The sequence below is a fragment of the Populus euphratica genome, unplaced genomic scaffold (genome assembly GCF_000495115.2).
Source record: "Populus euphratica unplaced genomic scaffold, PopEup_1.0 scaffold3.1, whole genome shotgun sequence".
Lineage (NCBI taxonomy): Eukaryota > Viridiplantae > Streptophyta > Magnoliopsida > Malpighiales > Salicaceae > Populus > Populus euphratica.
Window position 1 is genome coordinate 23,093 of NW_011499847.1, and position 22,680 is coordinate 45,772.

Genomic DNA, 22,680 nt, shown 5'->3' on the forward strand with positions numbered 1-22,680 from the left:
TAATTAAATTTATATTCGAGATATTTATACGGAATTTTAGTGAAATGCTGGATTAATTATCTCTTCGCTTGCCGTGTTACTCGGGTTTGTGCTTAACAACATTGGACGGTTTCATGGGCTTTCCAGCAAATATAAAGCCCATAAAAACATAGTCCAAGATCCAAGGTGGGCGGGCTGAATTGATCGCCCGAGACATCTTCATTCATTGCTGATGGCGGGAACGAGAAGGCCCCTACCCTACCCCTAGAGATTTATAAGGAGAGAAAGAGAGGGAAGGGAAATACTGTTGTGCATCTTAGAGAGAGAGAGATGGAAACGGAGAAAGTAGTAGCAGAAGCTGAGGGGCTTCCGAAGGCTATTGTGCGCCGGGTGGTGAAGGATCCTCTTTCCCGCTGCTCCCCTGAAGATTCTGACATTAACGTCCACAAAGACGCCCTCCTCGCTTTCTCCGAAAGCGCTCGCATTTTCATCCATTATCTCTCTGCCACGTAAGCTTTCAACAATCCCACAAATTTAATTTAATAATCTACCATTTCACGTATTCAGTTTAGGGTTTTTCTTTTTTAACTAAAAATCGAAACTTCAGGGTTCCTGGTCTAATTATCTCAATTACCCTGCCTAGTTAGGTTTCAGTTTAAGAAATGATTATGGGGTTTTCGGTTTATTGAAATTTTTTGATTTATTTCTGCTGTTTATTTTAAATTAAATACTGTACATTTTTTTGAAGGAGATTTTTTATTTGTGATTATGGGTTTTAATAATTACCGTGATTAGGGCTAATGACATATGCAAGGAATCAAAGAGGCAAACAATGAATGCCGATGATGTGTTTAAAGCGCTTGAAGATATTGAGTTTCCTGAGTTTGTTGGGCCTCTCAAAGTCTCCCTGAGTGGTAAGTATCTGATGACCAGGCAAGATCTTCCAAGCATGCTTAGTTTCTTGTTGCTTAATGTAGAGGTGAGTTTGTGTTCTAGGTTGTTAACTTCCTGTGTGTGGATGTGTTGGGAATGATAGTTGGGTGGGCAGTGTGAAACCATGCTTAGCTTTGCAACTTTATGGCAGTTATAGACCTGGTTTGATCGGTTAGATGATGACCTAGCTGCGTGTCTGAATGATACAAAAATTGAGATGAGGGCCAACGGACTTCTAAATATTTACAAGAAAGACTTGAATATGGGATTTTTGTATCTTCAGTTGCCCCTCATGGTTTAGATATTAGGGCATCAATTCTGCCTGTAAGAAGTTCTAGGCTTTAGATTTAGCTCTGAAGGTTTTCGATCACGTATATTGAATCTAGACCAGCATTTTGGGGTGGACTATTATCTGACAAGAGTTTCTTATCAGTGTGCATGTTTAGAAGATAATGTAAGATAATTGCGCCAATGATATACACCACCTGGAAGTTTAATACAGTTAGTTCTCTTTTGGAAATAGTACATACTAGGAGCATAACCACTTCTGTCCCAACTCATCTAGCTGCACTTACACTGATCAATGTGGAAGCAAAGACATGTAGAACAAAGGAGGATGGAAACAGCTACCTCATGATATCTAATCAAAATCCGTTGTAGGATCATTAGATGATGTCAAATGATCTATTATGCCGCAGAAAGATAACTATAAAAGGCATGTTTTCATAAATTAATGATGAGAGGGTTTTAAAAGGATGACAGAAATATCTATTACTATTACATCTAGATGGCTGTCAAACCGCATGCCTCATGTTGTTGCTAGTTGTCAATCAGCTCATGGGAGCACTGATCCTTGTTCTTCTAATTTTAAAGTATGAATACACTTGTCTGTGCACTTGTGTGGCAGGTTCTGTGCTCTCATTATGTATTGCTTTTGACCGTCACCAAATGTTTTCTTTTGATATAAAAGCCCACGTTATGAACTGAATCTTTTGTTGAAATGTCTGTGCTAGCTTATTGCATCCGTATTATGAATGTCATGTCGTGTTGACATCAACTGAAGTGTTCTTAAATACCAGCTAACTGAGCTGCATACAATCTTTTTTTACTTTCTGCCAAATTCTCAATAAATTGGCTTTGCATTTTGTACTTTTATCTTATGCGGAATTTCTTTCTTGTGAAGAATTCATAGGTATTTTTGTGGTCTTGCAGAATTTAAGCGGAAGAATGGTGGAAAGAAGGTAGGATCATCACAGAACAAAGAGGTGGAAAAGAAGAGGAAAACAGGAAGGCCATCAAAGAAAAGCGGAGGTAAAAGCACACCAAAGAAAGGGGACACCAGCGAAAAATGATGCTCACATGCCTTCACGCTGTATAGGCTGTTAAGCATGAGCGACATTTCTTATCCAATGTTCGCAATTCTAATCTTACCATTCAGACGAAACGGGCACGCACAGCATCTGCTTCCTGTTATAGGCCATAACCTGAAAGCAACCATGTCACTTGTTCCAGTTACCCTGTTTGTAGCCTTTTTCGTGTCTTTTTTGTATTAGCTAGAGAACTGGATCTGCCACTTCCTTTTTATCTTTTTGAAAAAGAAAATGGAATATCATGTTACTGCCATGCTAGCTGCGGAAAAGTGCCTCATAAGTAAAACCTCCACCTGGAAATACCTTTGGAGAAAGCATGGCCTTGTATTTATTTTTCATGGGAGAAAACGGACCAGTGAAACTTCCACCATCACAAAGAACAAATGTAATGAAATAATCAATATAGATACAAGCGTAAAAGTTTCCAAAAATCAGCTCCATTACACTACGATAATAAAACAAAGAAAAAAAAACGGACAATGACGAGAAGCACTTTCTTCATCTATGACTGCAAGCACGCAGCAAAAGCACTTAGTATGGACGAAATCTCTGGCCATGGCCGGAGTCATTGCTATGTCTACCCCTGTTTGAACTGCCACCCATTTTGTTGCCTCGCCCACTTCCACTCCTGCTATCATTTCTTTGATATGAAGTTGGTGGGTGCAGCTGTACTCCTGGCTGTTGCCTGCAAAGAAACAGAGAGGCTCAGTCCTCAGGAATGCACAACCAACCATGCCACGTTGAGTTCTACAAAACTAATTTATTTGCAAGCCAATATTTTACTATTGCAGGTGTTACTGAGATTTAAGTGGGAGGCAAACTCAAGGGACAGGTTAAACTCGTGATTGCAACCTGTAAACATTAATTTGTGCAATGTAAAGTGCTCAAGCCTGTGGAGTCTGTAACAAAAAGGTTCTGGGATGGGGGTTTCAACAGTGAAATGATTGGATAGAACAGATTCAAATAGATAGGCAACAAGAGGTTAATACAGTGCGCAGGGCAGGGATGACTATCACATTGTTTGAACAGATTCATTGCTGATTATGCTAATTGCAGCTCTCTTTTTCTCCCTTTTGTTTGAACAGATTCATTCCTGATTATGCTAATTGCAGCTCTATCTTTTTCTCCCTTTTTTTTTCTCGTTTAATGAATGGGTGTTGGATGGGGAAGGGGGTGTGAGGTAGAAAACTGAACTTTTTGTTTCTGTTTTCCCTTCCTTGAACACTAAATAAAGGATGAGTTTGATAAGATCCCACACCCTCCATTCGGAGATAAAAATGTAAGAAATAAAAAGGTAAAGGATCTCCAGCTCAGCTTACAGCACATATCCGAACTGCCCATCAGGTAGAAGCATTGGCATCATTGCCATGCCAGCAGGGGATGGTCCACTACCGTAGATCAATGGCTGCTAAAAAAAAAAGGGAAGACTTTAATATTGGCCGAAAGCAAGAAACTGCAGAATTTAAGTTTTAATAAAGAAGAAACAAATAAATGAATTGTACTATTAGAATCCATCATCCCAGCATTCTGCAGCTTCTAATGAGGTGTCAATAGCATACATTTTATTACATCTTTTGTATAGCTCATTGACCAAAAGTTTGAAGCTCAAAAAGAATAACAACAAACTAGAGCGGGAGGAAAATGAGGAGATGGGGGGCGAAAATAGCAAGTGCCTGAATAATAATCGGCTTCAGTCAGAGCTTCTCTCCTAATGTTGGATAGATGGAACATAATGATCTACAATTGTAAGGCTTATAATAAAAACCAGCCCATTATAACAGCACAGAAACTGGATTTCACCAGAATGAAAAAGAGATCAGTTAATCTTCATGCATATGTATCATAAAGCCATAGCCAAAGCTCAAAATTCACTAGAAAAGATGGCAGGCAATCCTCTTTCACATTAAGGCCATATCCAAAATGGTTAACGAGCAAAATATATATAGAAGATAGCCGTCCAGACCAGGTAGTTCAAAATAAGATTACTAAGTGTACAATGAGTCATCTTCTGACCTGTGCAAAGCCTGCTGTAACATATCCTGCTCCAAGAGCACCATAGGCATTCCCCATCATACCATAACCAACACTAGGTGGGTAACCTGGTAACAAACCTGTATTCTGCAAGTTTGAGCCTCCAGCAGCCTTCTGCTCTGACTGAGGTTTTGCAAGAGCACACTCCACAAGCTGGCCTAAAAATCACAACAAACCAAACCAACATAAATAACTTGTTCACTTGCAATGAGATAACAAATACATATAAGATGGATAAATCAATGATCACCATCTAGTTCATATTTTTCAGTATCCTTCAATGCTTTCATGGCACTAGACCTCTCAGCAAAATGCACAAAACCAATTCTATTTTTCTCCTGTCCAGATTTTGCTGGCGGCAAAACCACTTTGGTGATTTTTCCATGTCGTTCAAATAGCTTTTTCAACTGATCTTGGGTTACCGTCTTTGGTAAATTTTTCACATATAGTGCCTTAACCTGTAAGAGAGAAGCTGAGGTGAGATTTACCAAGTTAAATTCCAAAGCACAAGGCATATCATAGCATAATCAAAGAAAACCAGATGCAAAAAACTAGATCATGAAGATGGTTAATCAATTCAAATGTTTTACAAACCTGTGAAGAAGCAGAAGAGTCAGCATTTTTAGGGTCAGCCCAGCTCACAGCTGGGGCATTATCACCCAGCTTAAATTTTGGATCCATCATCTTCTGCCTTGAATACTCAGCACAAGCATTATTGTAGTACTCAATAAAAGCATAGCCCCTGTTATTGCTTGAGCTCTTCTCCTGTGACCAATTGTTCAATAACCAATGAGTAAATTGCACGTGCTGCCCAATTTTTTCTTTATAAAAAAGATGAGAAATAAAAACACTGTTGAAAGTATTGAAAAGTCAAGTAGAACACTAATTTCACTAACCTTCACCAACTGCACGTTGGTAACTCCAGGCCCCACCTCAGCCACAATCTTCCTCAGACCATCCTCTCCCCAACTTCTAGGAATGTTGCTAAGGAACAACCGGTGCTTCGCCTGAGATGTTGAGCATTTGATTTTTTTACCCTGAGTGAGAGAAATATCAACACATGTAACTGAAGAAGCATGCTTAAAAAATCTCGAAACAAGCATGAGCACAACTACCACAAACAAATTAAAGTAAGGACATTCACCTTGAATTCAGTATTATTCAGCTCACCAATTGCCATAGAAGCCAAATCAACACTTCTAAAGGTCACAAATGCAAAGCCCCTGTTCTCACTTGAATCTTTTTCTCTCATAATTCGAACCTGTGGTCATAAAATTTGCCAGAGTCTTCATCTTCACAAAGATCATATACACAGATGCTTCATGAGTAGAAGTCGAGCTTACCTCTGTAACTTCTCCAACAGTCTCGCAAAAATCCCTCAAGTCCTCCTCGGAAGCATCATTTGGAATGCCACCAATATATACTTCAGAACCATGAGGAGGGCGGGCAAGGAGCTCGTCGTATTTTTTCTTCTCATCCTCATCTTCAACCTTTGTCTCGTCACCTGCATTAGCATTTCTAGTATCATTGTCATCCTCTTCCTCCACCTCTACTTCTTCCTCCTCTTCTATTATTTCCTCTTCTTCCACTTCTTCTTCCACTATTTCCTCTACTTCTTCATACTCAACCTCTTCATCCATCATTTCCTCAGGATCATAGTCTTCATCAAGATCAACCTTCTCATCATACTCAACTGGCTTTTCAGACTCTGCTTGCTCAGCAGCTGCTGATCCATTTCCCTTTGTACTTGGCATCTTATATATCTAAGTACACAAGCTTGCAAGGCAACTGTGAATAGGGTACAGAGGCCACAAGAATTCATGGGATGTATACACATATTGAAAGGAGGAAATAAAATGAAAGGCCAAAAGGAGTTCAAAGTGGTTGCAATGTGAAAGACTTCCACTAAAGGATTTATGATAAAATTAGCAGTAGTAACAGAGAAAGGTAAAAGAGATTTCTGAATGACAGCAATGTAGCTTAGGAAGGTCATGCGACCACTGTCCTGGAATAGAAGTGCAAGTTTAAGCATGAAGAGGCTTCATTACAAAGGTCACATTTAAGAACCTCATAACAGAAATAAAAATTTTAGTTTGTAGATAATTGAATAATTTAAGGAGAGAATCACACTGATTTGAGCTAAATCACGGTGACACGTCAAAGTTACACATAAGAGGTCTCCATGATTCTTTTTCAAGTCATTCAGATAAAAGTGAGAAGGGCTGGGTGAAACAAAAGGTGATCAAACCACAACATGATCGAATCTCACAAAAAAATACGAGTTCCAGACTAACATACCAGTCTGTGCACCTTCCTGCAACAATTCAAGGTGACACATCAAACTAAACATACCGAACAGGATGGACTTTATACATAAGTTTTCAATAACAAGTGCAGAGTTTCCAGACACAAAAGAATCATTCGTACTAAACCTTGGAAAGATGAAAGATCCCTACAAAGATCCCTACGAGTCATACACGCATTTGATGCAGAGGAGATTCTATACATTTAGTTTGCTGTCACATTGCTTTAAAACATACCTATCAAAAATTCATATTTCTCAACAAACATTGCAAACAAACAAGATTCTTAAGCAAATATTACCTTGTTCTACCATTCTAGTTTCCCTGCATATAAACTGTGAATCTAGAACTTGCAGGTTTGACATTTATCGAGTCCCAACCTAAAGAATTTCATAAACCACAGATTGTAGGACAAAAGCAGTCAAACACATGGCAAGCATCAAACTTTTCTATACATGACCTAGCTAGAAATCTAAAACTACCAGGAACAGCTGAAAAATGAAGCCCCAAAAGAAATCCAGTTAATCAAGTCCCCGGTACGGATCAGACCCTAACCAGGCTTGATGGGGTAAGTTCTCAAAATGCCAGTGTTCTCCAGGTTGGCTAAATCTTAGTCAAAACCTGGCTCTTAATCTTTTTGGATTTCCTTTCTTCAGATTTTTAATCACAAGTCTATAATAATAATAATAATGCTTTTAGCTAAAAAATTTATTACATCATTTTTTTTCAAGGATTCGGTTCGAAGTAACAACACATGCCAGATATGGGATCTTGTTAAGAAAAAAACACTTTCGCAGACACTAAAAAAAGAAATCAACGGACGAAAAAGAGGGGAGAGAAAACCCAGAAGACAAGAAGAAGAGAAATGTAATAAACGTTGAGAACGTACTGGAGAGGAGAGGAGAGGAGAAACTTTCTGCCTGCGATAATTGCTGCTCTACAACTTCAAGCTGGGAGAGAGAAAGTGCTTGAATTGATTTGACAGAAAGACTTTTTCAAAAATAAAAAACCTGTTTCAAAGGGTAAGCAAACCCTAAGCACTTCATAGCGGAAGCTTGAAAATATTGATTAGTGGTATTCTGTTTTCTTAAAAAAAATCTTTATATATATATATAAACAACTGCACCAACAGATTGTGTTATTATTGTTTTAATGCGGATAAGGAAGCTTGACCTAACAATTAAACATCTCTTAGGGTAACCCAAAATTATTAATTTGGCACAGCATGATGTCGTTCTTATAGAAACAAAAATCGTGATAATTAACAAAAATCTAAAACAGCTCCTTCTTTCTTTGGTGATAAACCAAGATACAAGTTATTCTGAATTAAAACATCATAATAATATTTTTACACCTCAAAACAAAACCTAAGGACCTTGCTATTTGGGTTGGTAATGTTCTTTCAATATGATCAATCGGTTATTGGTGAGTTACTTTCGAGACAAATTAGTCCTTTATTATTTTTTACGTGAAAAATAAATAAATTATATGGTATATATTAGGTTTTTTTTATTTTTATCAAGTTAATTCAGTGAAGTTTTAATAATTTAATAAATATAAATAATATTAAAAATATAAAAATGATACGATGATGACTTTTAGTATATTGATCAAATTGTCTTTAACTACCACTCAATTTTAATGCATGTGCATGTCCATCTAGTTATGGAATTTTTATTCTAAATAAAAAATAATTTTTATTTTTTTTTCATTTTCAATTTCAATGTATGGTACTTTACATTCTCAAAGCAACTCTCAAATTTATTTTTATTTTTATAATTGATTTTTGTTATTTTAATTATTATTTATCTTATTTAAAATTATTTGTTCAATTTTGAGCTTCTTTGATTTTTTTTATTTGTCATATAATTTATTTTTGTTATTTTAATTATTATTTATCTTATTTAAAATTATTTGTTCAATTTTGAGCTTCTTTGATTTTTTTTATTTGTCAATTTTGATTATTCCTTTTTTTTTCATTACTATTTGTTTTATTTTAGATGATTTTAAAAAATATTTTTTTATGATTTCATATTTATCCGATTTTTTTCCTATCAAATTTGATTATATTTTTTTAATTATTATTTCTCTACTCTGACAAAAAAAAATTAATTTTTTCTTTTAATTTTATTATTCAATATTAAATTGGTTAAAATTGAGTTTATTGGTTGAGCTAAAATCTAGGATTTCACATGTTATGAATTTAGAAGATTAATCCAGGTTTAAGATATTCATCCGTGTTTGCTTATTTTTTTTTTTTTTTTAGTTCATAATTTTTTAGTTTTATCTTTTGATATTTATTAAACTAGAAACCGAGCTCTGTTATTTTTTTATTTAATTTTTATAGGATTTTTTATTGATTCTAAAAATAATTCGAGTTATCTTACTTTTTAATATTGGTTTGTTTTATGATTAAGCTTAAAAAATTTATTAAAGTTACTTTAAATAGAATTATTATAGTATTAGAATCAAATCATAAAATTTATACGTTAACTTAAATAAATATGAGTAGAGTTTTTTTAACATTTTTTGTTATCATTTATCATTTATTATTTACTATTATGTATTTTATTTATTTATTTTAATGAAGTGAATCATTTAAGTTTTTTTTTTTTTAATAAACACTTGCATTACCTTGATATTTTTTTATCTTAAAAAAAAAAAGGAGAAAGGATGGGCCACCTGCGTAGCACGTGCATATTATATAGTATCACATGCTCATCTCACAACGCAGGAGCAAATGGTGCTGTTTTGTCACGAGGTTGGAAAACATCGTCCACTGCCTGGATGGAACACTTCTAAGGTCACCTGAAACGTGACTCTGAAGTTTAAATGTTGTGTATCCGCGTGCTGGGACTCATATCAAGGAGCTTTTTTATTTTATTTTTTATTAATTTTTTTTTATATCTAGATTGATGATTTGAAGCATGGAAGAATACATTTTAAGGTCATGTTTATTTCCTGAAAAACAGTTTCCAGGAAATTACTTTCCAAACTTTCATGTGTTTGTTTGTTATTAGAAAAGTTGATTAACGGAAAACACTTTCCGGTCAACAAAAAACATTTTCCAGTCAACGGAAAACACTTTCCGGTCAACAAAAAATACTTTCTGGTCAACGAAAATATTTTTTAGTAAAAAAAAATTTAGTTTGATTTTCAGGAAAGTATTTTCCTTTTAGCTGTGTTTGTTTTCCGGAAAGTGATTTCTTGGAAAACACTTTCCAAACTTTTTTGTGTTTGTTTACTGTTATGAAAGTTGGTAAACGGAAAACACTTTCCAGTCAAAGGAAAATTTGGCTTGATTTTCAAGAAAGTGTTTTCCTGAAAAATTTGGGAGGAAAACACTTTTCAGAAGTTGTGAAAAGTTTAGAAATGTCATTATTTGCTGATTATATCAAATTTGATCTTCAAACTTTTGATTGCTATATATATTTTGTTTTAAATATTTATTTTTCAATTTCATTTCTTAAAATTTAATTTTTATATTTACTTTGGTCCTTATTTTTATAATTGTTATTTGTTTTTCTCCCATTATTTTTTTATTGAATTTTTTTTTATCAAATTTGGTCCTCATTCTTTTGATTGTTATTTATTTTATTTGAAATACTTTATGAAATGTTAATTATTATTATTTTAATATCTTCATTTTTTTTTTTAAGATTTGATCTTTATTGTTTTGATTATTATTTATTTTATTTGAGATAATTTATGAAATTATTTTTTTTTAATTTTATTATTATTCAACTTTTTAATTTGTAAGATTTATTCCTTTTTATTTTAATAAACTTGAGAAAAATAAAATATTAATAAATTATTTTCCAGTTCATTTTCCATAACATAACCAAACACTGGAAAGTGTTTTCCAGTTTATTTTTCATAACACTGCCAAACATCGAAAAATACTTCACTTTCCTGGAATTCACTTTCTCGGAATTCACTTTCCTTATAATTCACTTTTTAAAAGGAAATAACTTTTCTGCAAACAAACAAACGGATCAATCAACTTTCCAAAAGAAAATTCACTCTGTCAGTGTTAAAAGATCAACACATAATAGACAGAGGGCAACTTAGGATCAAACATGCACAATAAAGCGATTATGTTAATTGCTTTTGATGAGAGGCAAATATGTGCAGTTTGTTCTTCAGTAAATTGCCCAGTTTCAGATTCCGGGGCCTCCGTGAAGTAACATACAGTTCCGGTACTGATTTGCAAAGCAAAAGCATGTTTGATCCGAGACGCTGGGGAACTTGAGGGAGCCTTTCTGGGCATTTTAGGGTTTTGCTTCGCCATGAACTCATGCCCATGGGGAGGACATCTCTTTCCTCTTTAAAAACGAGACACTCAAGATGGAGCAGATTGCTACGAGAGAGACAGACCTCTGTAGACGAGATGACTGGGCGGTATGAAGCTTCAGAACTCTTTAACTGTAAAAGAAGTCTTTGCTATCATCACTGCAACTTTACAGCACACGCGCGCGATCGCATATATATAAATATATAGCATGTGTAAAAGAATTCAAAATTTAAGTTTACATCTCAAGATCAAATCTGCTCATCTTCCATCGCATCCTCAATGACTTCCATAGTCATAACATATTGAGCAATGGCCGCTGTAAGAGACACTGACTCCTGATATTTCACTCTTACAATGCCCACTGATCAAGATGCTGTAACATTGTTCTCAAAAGGATTTCTTCTAAAAAAAAACGCACATCTTGTGCTGTCCACGATCTCAACGAAATAGTTCGTAGAAGGGCTCTTGGTCTATATATAAAAGTTATGGAGATATAATCGACGAGACGAAAACATAAACCAATCTCTGCTTGGAGATTTCAAATGAAGCAACTACTAAATCAACTCAGAACAGAACAGTGCTTTCCTCTCCAGCTGATCTTGAGCCACTGAATCAAAGACTGGAGAGTATTACTCCCAAAGAAGTATTATGATGCATCTATTGCCTCTCAATGTAATTGAATTATTTGTTCCCCATACAACAGGGGAAAAAATAATACTAACAAAAATAAAAATAAAACCTCAAAGAAAGCAACTCGCAGTACAATTTGATTAACCTCTATCCGTATTCTAATCAAGATGGAGGGCAGATCTCCCATGATTGCAACTTTGAATTACAGAGATGATGAGTGTGTTCCAAAGTTTGACAATGGAACTTCCAACTGGTTAATGCAGGCAAATTGATAACAATCTGATGCTTTGATTCCATGGCGATACAGAACTTTCAAATCTTGATTGGCAAAACAGAGTTCTGAAACTGCAAGCAGATTGTATGAACATGCACATTTCATCAATGAATGTGTTGACGTGCCTTTTCCTGTGCTTGGTGAATTATGCGCAGGTTCCTGTCTGGTCTTCTATTTCATGTATTCCATCACTCTTTGGGTAACGTCTTCAAGGAAAGACACAAAACCCATGACACTAGTGAAGCCACTACCATCAACATCCTGCTCTTCAATGAGGTAGTTCTCAAAGGCAGAGGCGTCATCCTGCCCTCCCCGGATAAAAAATAATTTTGGAGTGATACTCCTTTCCTGCTTCAGTTTGTTAATTGTACTCCTCAATAAACCTGATAAGAGGACCTTTTGTCTCAGAACGAGGATCGAGGATATTCTTGGAAGAAATAATTTCTTCTGCATAAAAGCAGATTCCAACGTAAAAACAACTTACAATCTTGAGGTGGAGGAAAAGGAAGGGTGGGGTCTGCAGTAGAAGAATAGAACACAATTAGAGTTGTAAATGCATCAAGGAAAAATATTGGACTCCCGCTGGTAATCAGCGCAGCATGACTCAAAGAGTGGCGTGGAAAAGCTTGTTTATCTGGTGTAGAATATGACATCAATACTGGATATATAACTCGATGAAGGGAACCTGGTTCCAATGCACTGCAGTGAGAAAAAATTCAGAGAAGTGAGACTTCTAATTTTTCATACAAAAGAAAAGTGGGGTTAATTTTCAAGTATCACGTTTAAAGTTTCCAGGGTATAGCCTAATGGACGGCAAACCTCTTCTCTTAAGAGGAGTCCCTAAGCTCACCCACTCCCTCAAAGCCATCGAATGGTCAACAAAGAAAAAAGTTATGTGGTGATATCCACAATAAAAGTAAATTGTGATAAAAATTATAGAAGCCCAAAGTTTCACCTTATGCATGAAAATGAAAACAACTATTATAAACACCAAGGATAATAAAGTAGAAATTACAAATTAAGTTAAAGACAAATATGCAACATTCTTCCCAACCCCAAGACAGTGGAAGGGGGGAGTGGGGAGGGGGCTTGATGAAGCAGACCACTGACGAGTCTTATGACATTATGTTTATCCAGTGAACACACTGTATCCATGTGCTTCTAAACTCATCAATAGTAAAAAATAATAATTCAACAGCTGAATAGACCCCCCCTCCTCAAAAAAGAAAAAGAAAAAAAAAAGGTCTTTTAAAATGCTCTAACATGATCTACAGCCAAGTTATATATTGCAACTCAAATGTAAACATGGTGTACCTGCAAAGGCATTGGAGGTATATCCGGTAATCAGGATGGACACCTTCTTCATGGAAGCGAAGAAGAGGATTTCGAAGTAAAGCAAAAACTAGGCGAGGCAAGGGCTGCAGTTGCGGGCATTGTGAGAATGCAACATCTATCTGGGAAGCTATTGAACCACCATTCTCAAACTGAACAATTTCAGAGGCATCATTATACTGGGCAGTGAGGATTACAAGCCAATCATGAAGCAACATCCTGCCCTCCTGGACTCCTTGCTCCAATGAGGCTAATATAACCTAGAGTCAACAAAATGCATAATGAACAGATGCTGAATGGATATACAATCAATTAGCCTAAGGAGCAAATACCCTTAAATTAATAGAAAGACAACAGGACAAATCATGCTCATGCCAGGAATGGGAGAGGAGAGAATAAGGGAGGAGGATTGCCCATGTTGCGTAAAGAAATGGCAAAGAATTCTTTCAGCAAGCAAGCCTTATACAGAAAAGCTACAAACAGACCTTAGAATAAGGTGAATCAGGGAAGTAATTAGCATTTCTCTCTTGCAAACTCCCTGTTTATTGTTTGATTATTTTGGTACACGTTGATCACTATCTACTTTATTTGATTGCCTGCTATGATTATGACCATGGTACTGCCCTACCCCAAGGTTCACCAACGGAATCAAATACTATTGTTTTTTCTTTTCTTTTCTTTTAACAGATTGTTACTATAAGAGAAATGGGGGGATACCTTGTGAACAAGTATTGATAGAACAGCTTCAGGATCAACACTGTCATAAAGTTCATTCATATTTCTAGCGGTACCAAATTGCAAAGTTCTGATTCTTAATCGGCGTTTAAGTAAATGCTTGCCTCTGCATAAACATACAACAAATTACATTAACCCAGAGAGAGATGGAATGCTAGCAAGAACCTTATGGTGCATCAACAATATATTATGAAATACTGGTCCAGTAAGCCTAATTTTTATTTCATTCATCGGCATTCATACCAAAACAAGATATTCAGTAACCACACCAGCTTTGCCATACCTACTAGCAGAAACCAAGCTTGAAGCTGAGAGCTCCTCAGGAGGCACCACAACTGTGTACTGAAATGCAATCTGTAGTACAGGTTGTTCAGATGCATATCTGCAAAAATAATGAAGCTATTGAATTTAAAGTGCAATTATAATTTAATTACTGAAAAGAAGCTCAAACAAACTAGATACATTTGATGAGTTATAAAGAGAGGGCAGGAGCGAGGTAGATTATATAAAAAACATGAAGCCTAAAAACCAAGTCAAGCCAAACAAGGAATTGTCAGTCAGACTAATAGTTGAGAAGGCAAATGATGGATCTATTGAAACTGTGCCATCTTCAGAGCAATAATGTCATCAATAAGATTTATACTTGTCCGTGCTCATTAATTAAAACTAGTGGCACTTTCCATTTCAAGTTACAGTAGAGAAGGAACATACTGATCCTCCATCCCTGTTCACAAATCCAAATCTTTGTTAGCACATGAGAAAATGCAGTTTTGTGAGAGAAAACATCAAGTGAAATTGCAAGATCTAAGACACTGAATAAACCAATGAACTACAGTGGGCAATTCTCTACTCTTAACTAACTAACAAGCGACTGTACTGTTCCTTGATAGACTTGTGGTTGACCACGGAAATGGCAAAAAGGCCAATACAAATAATGCATTAGAAGGAGCAGCTGTCATTCGACAATTAATTTGTGATTTTATCAGCATAAGATTAAATAATATTGCAACAGATATAACAAAATGCACTCATAAGTTTTGAGTATAAATGGCTAAATGGAAATCTATTATCACCACATCACTGTTGATTTATAATTCAACTCCAAAATGTGTTCTGACAATAGTCATTTTAGCTTCTTTTTTTTTAAGGATTTGTTGTTTAACTCATGTCTGAGATTCAGTTAGGGCAGAAACCATTCAGATTACAGTAAAATTTGCTTGAAGTTAATATACTCAATGCACTAGTAATCACATAAAGGACTGTGAGAAAATTATTTCATACGCTCTAAATTAACTTTCCTCAATTTTTTATACAAATTGATACTGTTGTCAAGTTCCAATGGTATTTAGCCAACAAAAGATCACAGTTTATATTAGCTCTCAGAAATACATGGATACCTGGAAAACCCAGTTGTGCTCGTAAAATCAAAGTCATAAGCATATGTTGCAAAAGAATCACAGCAAATAATGTGTTGAACATTCTCGTACTGTGGATCTGGGAAGAAATGACCATACTGCAGGACATATTTTGAGCTTGCAAGTAAAAAACATGGTAGACCCTGCTCAACGAACTCATAAGAACATGGCTGTCACTTACAGAATGACCAGGTTTGAATTCAGAAGATGTCCTCAATCGCAATATGCAACCGAAAGCATACGGTCGACTAAGCATCCGATACCTTAAAAAAGATAGCACATAAAATCACACGTGGATCATAGAACCACTACAGATGGATTATAATAAAACAACAGACAGGTATCTATAGCACATAAATAATTTATTTGCCTTACTAGTTAAACATGCACAACCATACATCTTAGAGATGACAAACACCAGACATTCACTGCACTCATTTTGCAATTAAAATTATAGTACTAGTTTCATTGATCCCACAACAAAAAAAGAGCTAGGAATATCTTGGTTCTAATTACTATTGTCTATTGTACTCACATATCCTGAGGAAGTGTTGAGTCATCAGTGTTTGAATAGAGAAACAATGAGCCTCCACTTTCAATACTAAGAAACTTGAGGGATGCCAGATCCGTGTACTCATTTGTGACAGCAAATATGTCTACACAAACACCTGCTTGAACAGCAACAACAGCCTGTAAAATATAGGTCAATGCTCACATTTCCCAAAACTTGCAATGCAGGATGTGAACAAAGGCAACGAGATTACCAGATCTTTATAAAATGGAGTCTGCTCTGGAAGCAAAGCCCTGTCTGCATCCTCTCCTTTACTAGCATATTGTTCACCATACCTTCTTGTATCTAATTGCCCAGCTCCATAATCAGGAGGACCAGACATAAAGGCAAAAACTCTTGCTGCAACAAGTGTCAAAAGGTAAAAAGCACTTAGCACATGTTACATGAGACAAAGGATGCCTATCATAATGTGGACTCTATGTATCATGTACCTAAAGCAAATGTATTTCCATATTCTGATCCGATGTACTTAACCAGGGCTTCCATTGCCACACCAAAACCTCGCCCGCCCATTAGAACACCTTCTAGTCCTTGCCCTGCACCTGTGGTTCTCTCCCACGAGGTTGTTGGCCTGAGTGTGTCAAGTGCAGCTGTAATACGGTCTTTACAAGTTTCCACCTGTAGCACAAAACTGAACTTAGGATGGTAACAGCATTAAGTTAGACAAAACTTGTCAATTAAACTACCAAACCACAAACCACCCTAGAGAACACTATAACCACTCAATGACAATAAAAAGTGAAAAATCCAAAACTAGCTCAACTAAGCATTCTATGAAGCATCGGTTTGATTGCATGAGTTAATCCTTCTTTCCCGTTTAGCTTTATCAAGAGCAACAAATAAATAAATGAAATAAAAAATCCCAAAAACATAAAAAAGTGTGCCTAACATACAGGAGCCAGGAATTGTAACAAAGGCATGACATCTTCGAGCTCGATTGGCAGGGTTCCTTCTGTATCAGGAGAGATAAAAACATTCTTTACAACTGGAATAGGCCCTTGAACATCATACAACCCCATTTTGTGGCTAAAGGTCGCAAGTCCAAATAAAGAACCCGGAGCAAGAGCTGCAGCAAAACAGAAACATAAATCACCCTCAAAGGACGTAACCCATGTGGTTAAGAACTAATCTATCATTTAGATCTGAAAATATCGTATAATAAAAGAAATAGGTAAACCTTCCAAGGCTGCTTGCAATGCACTTTTAGTGAGCTCCAAAAATTCTTCTGAAGCTGCAGACAAATTCAGCAGAATACAAAAGTTGTTACCTCTTAGCAAAATCAAACATATATTAGAAAGATCTTAGCCTGCAAAGTGACACCAAATAATAATTAAAAAAAAGTTAAAAACTGCTTATATTTAAAAAAAAAAGTAATAAAAAAATATTCCTTCTGGATATGCACACCAATCTACTCTCCTCGAATCAAAATTAAAAAAAAAACAAAAACCAAATTGACAAGTAAAGCAGATATGGACGTAGTTACAAAGGCACCACCATAGAGACATTGCCACTCCATTGCAGCTAAATGAGAACAAATCAGAGACTTCATTGCCACTTTGTCATTTCCATCTCTTAAATTCAAAGGTCTATGCGCCACACTCTAACTTAAAATGTTTACCATGATGCATAGTAAATGATTTAAGAGTTTGATCCTATTTCCACCTTTCATGATTATAAAACAGGAACCCATATTGCAGAAAGGCAAAGACTTGCCTCGCCATCACAATGGGAGCAGAAAGTAGTTAGAGAAGTTTCTAACTAGAATGAGTGCAGGCAAATGCACGTATACTCTTCTAATGGTCATTCAGATTCAGCTTCTAGTCATCATAAACTTTATGAAGACTTAATTAATTACGAGTTTACCACTAATGCATTCTGGTTAATTCAAATTATATTAACACAAAACAAAATTAACGATAAATTAATAAAATCTCACACGACAAGTCAACCGCCGCAACATAGACCGGACACGCTTGCATCATTTCTTCCTCTGATCCCTCCACTGCACAAACCAAACACCAGTCACTCACTAAAACAAATTAAAAACCCTGAGCTAAACACAAAATCCTTCAAATTACTCACTGGACAACTCGAGATCGATAAAAGAAGACATCGTCTCAGCACAAGACCGGGGATGCGAGTAACGCGCGATTGCTTGAGAGGTGAGTCCGTTGAGAGTGCCACATAGACTACAATTCCATGCCCACTGATCAAGCTCACAGTAGGTGTTGAAGTAAGCGTAGCAGTTCTCGCAGCGAGGTAACAGATCGCCGTCCGATCCGTACACAGGAGACAGTCCGTTCTCGTCTTTGGACGCAAACGGCGTTACTGTTACTCCCCATGGTAGCCCTGATGATTCCTGCTCGTCTTCGTTCTTCGGGAATCGAGACACGGTGGCTCGAACCGCCATCGTGGAGGTGTAGATATTATTATTATTATTACTATTTTATTTTCTCGAGAAACAAACGGGGGGTCTGTGTAAGCTAGAGTCAGTGGGGAGAGAGGAGGGAATTTACGTGGAATCCACCGGTGGGGTTGGGCCACGTGGAATTCATCTTTACGTGGCAGAGGTGGTCTTGCAGGCCTTTTTTAGGAAATGTCAATTTAATTACTCGGGAGTCATGGCTATGCATGGGACACGGTTAACTCTGGATCAGTGGGTTATTAACCCATGTATGTCGTGTTTTTTTACTGTTTTATCTAAAACATCCTCGTTTTAGATAAATAAATAAAAAATCATTCGATTTTCTGAACAGATCAACATTAAATTAAATTTAACGAATTGATCTGCCACTGTTTGATAACTGTGCTCCAACAAGCGTGTTCTTCTTTAAATTTATTCATGTTCCAAATTCCAATCCATTAACTTAATGTTGAAAGCATAGGGTTTTTCAATGATGTATTAATTTCAAAAATTGTTACAAGATTTAAATGATTAATTAACAGAAACTGATTGAGGATTATTTCTCTCCTTGTTCACACTTTTTTTTTCCATTTCCTTTTTTTTTTTTACGTTATTTTAAGTTTTTATGTGAAAATATTCTTTTTTAGGTTTATTTATTATGATATTATAATTCAAGTTGTAAATTTAAAAAATTAACTTTATTTTTTAATTTTTTTAGTTTATTTTTTTCAACCTTCTCCTTTAATTTTTGGTTGAATTGAAATTAAATTTTATATTTTTTTAATTATTTTCTGTAAAATTATCTCAGTATAATTAAAATTTAATAGATTAATGTAGGTTAATTCGGTTCATCTCTCTTCTCTTGTATAGTTGGATTTTTTTTTCAATTTCATTATATCATAATAATAAGTAATTGATTGAAAATTAAACTTCATTATTTATTTTATTTTTTTATTATGAAGTTATTTTAATAATATAAATTAAGTAGTGATACATAAATCAAGATATTTTGGTAGATTGACCCGAATTAATTCAATTTTTTTTTTTAAATATACTTTAATATGAAGTTCAATAAAAATTAAATTAAATTTTTTATTTTTATTTACTCTTCACGAATTTTGATTGATTCATGATTTGAATTGTAAAATTAATAAATTAATTCAAATTAATCTTAATTGGTCAAATATATTCCTTATCTTAACATAAAAAGAAAATTGTTTTTGTTTTTTAAATTAAATTAAATTTTTAATTATTATCTAAAATATACTTAAACTTATCAAATTAGTCGGGTTAACCTCACATGATTTAAAATTTTTATTTTATTATAAAACATATTTATAACACCTAAATAATTTTTTATATCTAAATTAATTAATTTTACCTGTAACATAGTGCAAGTAATAGTTGACTCCTAAATGAACTTTTTTTTCTTCCAATCTATATATATTTTGAGATTTTAAGGTTTTAATCTGAAAAGTGGGTTATGAAAACTGACAAGTAATAGTTTAGTGGTTTAAATTATAAGCCTCGTGTGATTATTTTTTGCGAGGATTTGTCATGTTTTATTACTATATTAGAGTTAGCTAATTACATGTTATTCAAAGAAAGCTTTTATACAGTCAACAAAAAAAATCCACTCCTATATTTAAAGATAAATTAAAATACTGAAATCGACATTAATTATTAAATATATCCAAATCAAGTAAAAATTAGTCTTATCAATTTAATTTAAAATATCCTCTATTATTGAAATGAAAAATAAATAAAACCAAGTAAATTATTTGCAAATAACTAACACAAAATTATTATCATTATTACGTTTTTCTATCAAATCCTACCTCGTATTGGGCTTTTGTTTTCTTATATAAAAAAGTCCAAAGCTTTACCGGGCTATAATGGCAAAGACTGGCCTTTTATTTCCAGAGTAGACTCCACCGGGAAAGCCCAGCTCACTAAACATTATCTACAGAATTTCTCTTTATTATTATCCTATCCCAAATCGTAAGAAATGCAACAGCAGTAGCCATGGCAGCCCCCGCAACACTCACAGCATCTCAACCAACGGTTCACTCTCTCCTCTCTCCACTTCCCTCTAATCATTCCTCATTCCATGGCGTCTCCGTTAGTCTCCCACTTCAATCCTTTTCTTTCTCTCTCTCTGCCAAGACTGCTACCAAGAAGAAAGCTGCTGGTGCTGTCCTTAATGGCACCTCCAGTGGTCTGCCTCTCTCTCCCTTTTAAATTAGAGAAAAAGAGTAAATGCGCGTGCTTGGTTTTTGTTTCTGGTTAATGGGTTCTCTCTATTGAATTTGTTTTTTGATGGGTTCCGTCTTAACTGCATTATGATTTTGGCCTTGCTGAGTTCATGTATGTTTAATATATTTGTTATTTTTTGCTCTTTGATGTTTAATCTTCGAAAATTAACTGAAAATGTTGTTGTTTTCAATTTCCTGTTGAAATTATTTAGTTTCAAGCTTGAATTTAGGTGATGAATGCACTTCTGAGACTTCAGTGAACTAATTTATTGTGTTTTTGTTGCATCATTTCTGAGAAGTTTGAATTTTTAACTTCCCAAGTTAGATAACCATGGCAAATTTTACTATTATTGAAGTTTGCATTTTGCTCTAAATAGGTTCTACAGCTGTGAATGTTCATGCTACTGGTCTTATTACAGGGGTGAGTGTTCTTGGCCTTTAACTTCCATCATGCTTGGACTTGAATACAGGTTGCTTTCCATATTCTGATATTGTTTTTTGAAAAATGGCGACTTTTTACTAGGATTTCTACGGTGATACAACAAATGGATGCACTTCAACAGGTAGGACTTGAAAGCACTGCATTTGCAGCTAAGTGTTTCTGTTGTGGTTCTTAAATTGTTTCGATTAATGCATAACAATCATGATGCTTGATTGCCTTTTTGAAATTCAGATAACAGGATTACATACTAATCCTAACTATCTAACACATGGTGCCCCCAAGGATAAAATCTGTCATGCGGATGATCTAGGAAACATTGTTGCTAGCACTGATTTGTGTTGCCTTTCTGTATTTTCATTTGGTTTTTATGGGCTCCTGTGAACTAGTTAACTTATCCTTGCATAATTTTTGGCAACGCAGGAGTGGTAGAGGCAGAAATAGTGGATGATCAGGTAATGTTTGAATATTTAAGCATAATGTTTTTTTCTTTTGTCCTGTTAAAAGGATGCCCCTTTCCTTTCCTTGATTGGAAGCATGGTTTATGTTCTTATTTCAGACCTCTCTCCTTTATCTTATACTTCAACTCAGTTTTGGAGTTCTAACAAAAAAAAAAAAAAAACACAGATACCATCGATTTGTTTTGACACTCTTATTGGAAGCGGTTTTGAGATTGATGAGCTCGAGGATGACCTTGGAAGGCGTAAGTTCTTATCCCAGTTTCACTTTCCATCTTGATATCTCTGTGGTTGACACCAAATGCATCATTGAGGCATACAACTTTTGCAACATCAGTATTGTTACCTGTCAAACTTAGCTTCCTATTATATTACCTGTGTTTGTCTAGAAGCGGGTTTTTACATCTTCATGTTCGTTGCAAGCATGACAAACAATCTGTCTGTTGTGTGAGGAGGGACGCGTGCAGGACACAGTAGATGAAACTAACTTTTAAATGCTTGTGAATTTGCCCTTTGCTATCATTTTACAGTATCATGGGCAACTATTTCTATATACGAAAACCTTAAAAATTTGTGTGTAGCATTCTCAGCTTTGTGCATGCAACGTTCATACCTGTGCCTGCATGTGTGTTTGCACACGTGCATAACATGTAACCTCTTTGTTTTTGTACTGCAGTTGCTGCTGTTCCAAAAAAACGTACTTCTAGAACAAAGAAGCGAATTCGTAAAAACATTTGGAAAAGAAAGGCATCTTCTGCAGCATTAAAAGCTTTATCGCTAGCAAAATCTATTTACACTGGCAAATCAAAAAGTTTTTTGAGCAACAAGTTGAAAAACGAGTAGATGAAGAAACGTTGCAGATCCATAAAAGCTAGCCAACGGATTCTACAAGTTACATTTTGAAGGGAGAAATGTATCTAGAAATGGGATAATTTGTTGATGTACTGGAGAGAACAAATCCTGTGTATCATGTATTATCATGCCCTTTAATTATACCCATTCTATCTTTGTAACCTCTCCCAGAGGAAATCTTCTTGAACAAAATCAATGTCAATTCTCTTTGTTTTTTTTGCTTCAACTTCCACTGGATACAGCTGGTTTGCTAATTAATGTCACTGGTTTCTAAAATGCCTGCTGAGTTTTTCAGCTCAAATTCATCTGCTCAATATTTGCTTGTGTCAATAATGAAATCTGACCATCTGATGTGGTCACTAACAACAGGTTTTCCCTTTGCAAAATACCTGCAAGGCAAAGAAA

At 35.2% G+C, this 22,680-nt stretch overlaps 3 protein-coding genes and 1 pseudogene across 9 annotated transcripts; 2 read left to right on the forward strand and 2 right to left on the reverse strand.

The window, feature by feature from the left end:
• The first annotated feature begins 263 nt into the window (after positions 1-263).
• Positions 264-2,535, forward strand: NF-YB11 (nuclear factor Y, subunit B11). Its single transcript, XM_011044742.1, has 3 exons — positions 264-488; positions 775-893; positions 2,125-2,535. Exons 1-3 carry the CDS (start codon positions 310-312, stop codon positions 2,262-2,264), a joined length of 438 nt encoding a protein of 145 aa, XP_011043044.1. The 5' UTR covers positions 264-309; the 3' UTR covers positions 2,265-2,535.
• A 117-nt stretch (positions 2,536-2,652) lies between these two features.
• LOC105138617 (heterogeneous nuclear ribonucleoprotein Q-like) lies at positions 2,653-7,702 on the reverse strand. Of its 7 annotated transcripts, XM_011044799.1 has the most exons (11): positions 7,507-7,611; positions 6,801-6,811; positions 6,612-6,627; positions 5,657-6,076; positions 5,458-5,574; positions 5,210-5,350; positions 4,908-5,078; positions 4,564-4,771; positions 4,296-4,471; positions 3,602-3,690; positions 2,653-2,967 (listed from the first exon to the last, which is right to left on the reverse strand). In XM_011044799.1, exons 4-11 carry the CDS (start codon positions 6,065-6,067, stop codon positions 2,814-2,816), a joined length of 1,467 nt encoding a protein of 488 aa, XP_011043101.1. In that variant the 5' UTR covers positions 6,068-6,076; positions 6,612-6,627; positions 6,801-6,811; positions 7,507-7,611; the 3' UTR covers positions 2,653-2,813. The 7 variants fall into 7 exon arrangements, with proteins under 7 accessions (XP_011043101.1, XP_011043079.1, XP_011043062.1 ...); XM_011044777.1 differs by lacking the exon at positions 6,801-6,811 and having other exon boundaries at positions 7,506-7,702; XM_011044760.1 differs by lacking the exon at positions 6,801-6,811 and having other exon boundaries at positions 5,657-6,101; positions 7,506-7,702.
• Positions 7,703-11,404: 3,702 nt separating this feature from the next.
• Positions 11,405-18,426, reverse strand: LOC105138654 (sec23/sec24 transport family protein). The gene is made up of 14 exons (XM_011044809.1): positions 17,950-18,426; positions 17,804-17,869; positions 17,045-17,098; positions 16,761-16,933; positions 16,299-16,485; positions 16,061-16,206; positions 15,832-15,986; positions 15,478-15,559; positions 15,279-15,394; positions 14,165-14,263; positions 13,864-13,987; positions 13,129-13,406; positions 12,299-12,513; positions 11,405-12,197 (listed from the first exon to the last, which is right to left on the reverse strand). Exons 1-14 carry the CDS (start codon positions 18,275-18,277, stop codon positions 11,986-11,988), a joined length of 2,235 nt encoding a protein of 744 aa, XP_011043111.1. The 5' UTR covers positions 18,278-18,426; the 3' UTR covers positions 11,405-11,985.
• A 1,771-nt stretch (positions 18,427-20,197) lies between these two features.
• On the forward strand, positions 20,198-22,326 carry LOC105110823 (superoxide dismutase [Cu-Zn], chloroplastic-like; annotated as a pseudogene).
• The last annotated feature ends 354 nt before the right edge of the window (positions 22,327-22,680 follow it).

Coding starts and splice junctions, on each gene's coding strand:
- NF-YB11 (XM_011044742.1), top strand. CDS start 310: ATGGAAACGGAGAAAGTAGTAGCAGAAGCTGAGGGGCTTCCGAAGGCT. Junction 489..774: donor ATCCATTATCTCTCTGCCAC/GTAAGCTTTCAA, acceptor TACCGTGATTAG/GGCTAATGACATATGCAAGG. Junction 894..2,124: donor TCTCAAAGTCTCCCTGAGTG/GTAAGTATCTGA, acceptor GTGGTCTTGCAG/AATTTAAGCGGAAGAATGGT.
- LOC105138617 (XM_011044785.1), bottom strand. CDS start 6,067: ATGCCAAGTACAAAGGGAAATGGATCAGCAGCTGCTGAGCAAGCAGAG. Junction 5,575..5,656: donor CTGTTGGAGAAGTTACAGAG/GTAAGCTCGACT, acceptor TTATGACCACAG/GTTCGAATTATGAGAGAAAA. Junction 2,968..3,601: donor GGGCAGTTCGGATATGTGCT/GTAAGCTGAGCT, acceptor GTTTCTTTGCAG/GCAACAGCCAGGAGTACAGC.
- LOC105138654 (XM_011044809.1), bottom strand. CDS start 18,277: ATGGCGGTTCGAGCCACCGTGTCTCGATTCCCGAAGAACGAAGACGAG. Junction 16,934..17,044: donor ATTGCAAGCAGCCTTGGAAG/GTTTACCTATTT, acceptor GTTTTGCTGCAG/CTCTTGCTCCGGGTTCTTTA. Junction 15,987..16,060: donor CTCCATTTTATAAAGATCTG/GTAATCTCGTTG, acceptor TATATTTTACAG/GCTGTTGTTGCTGTTCAAGC.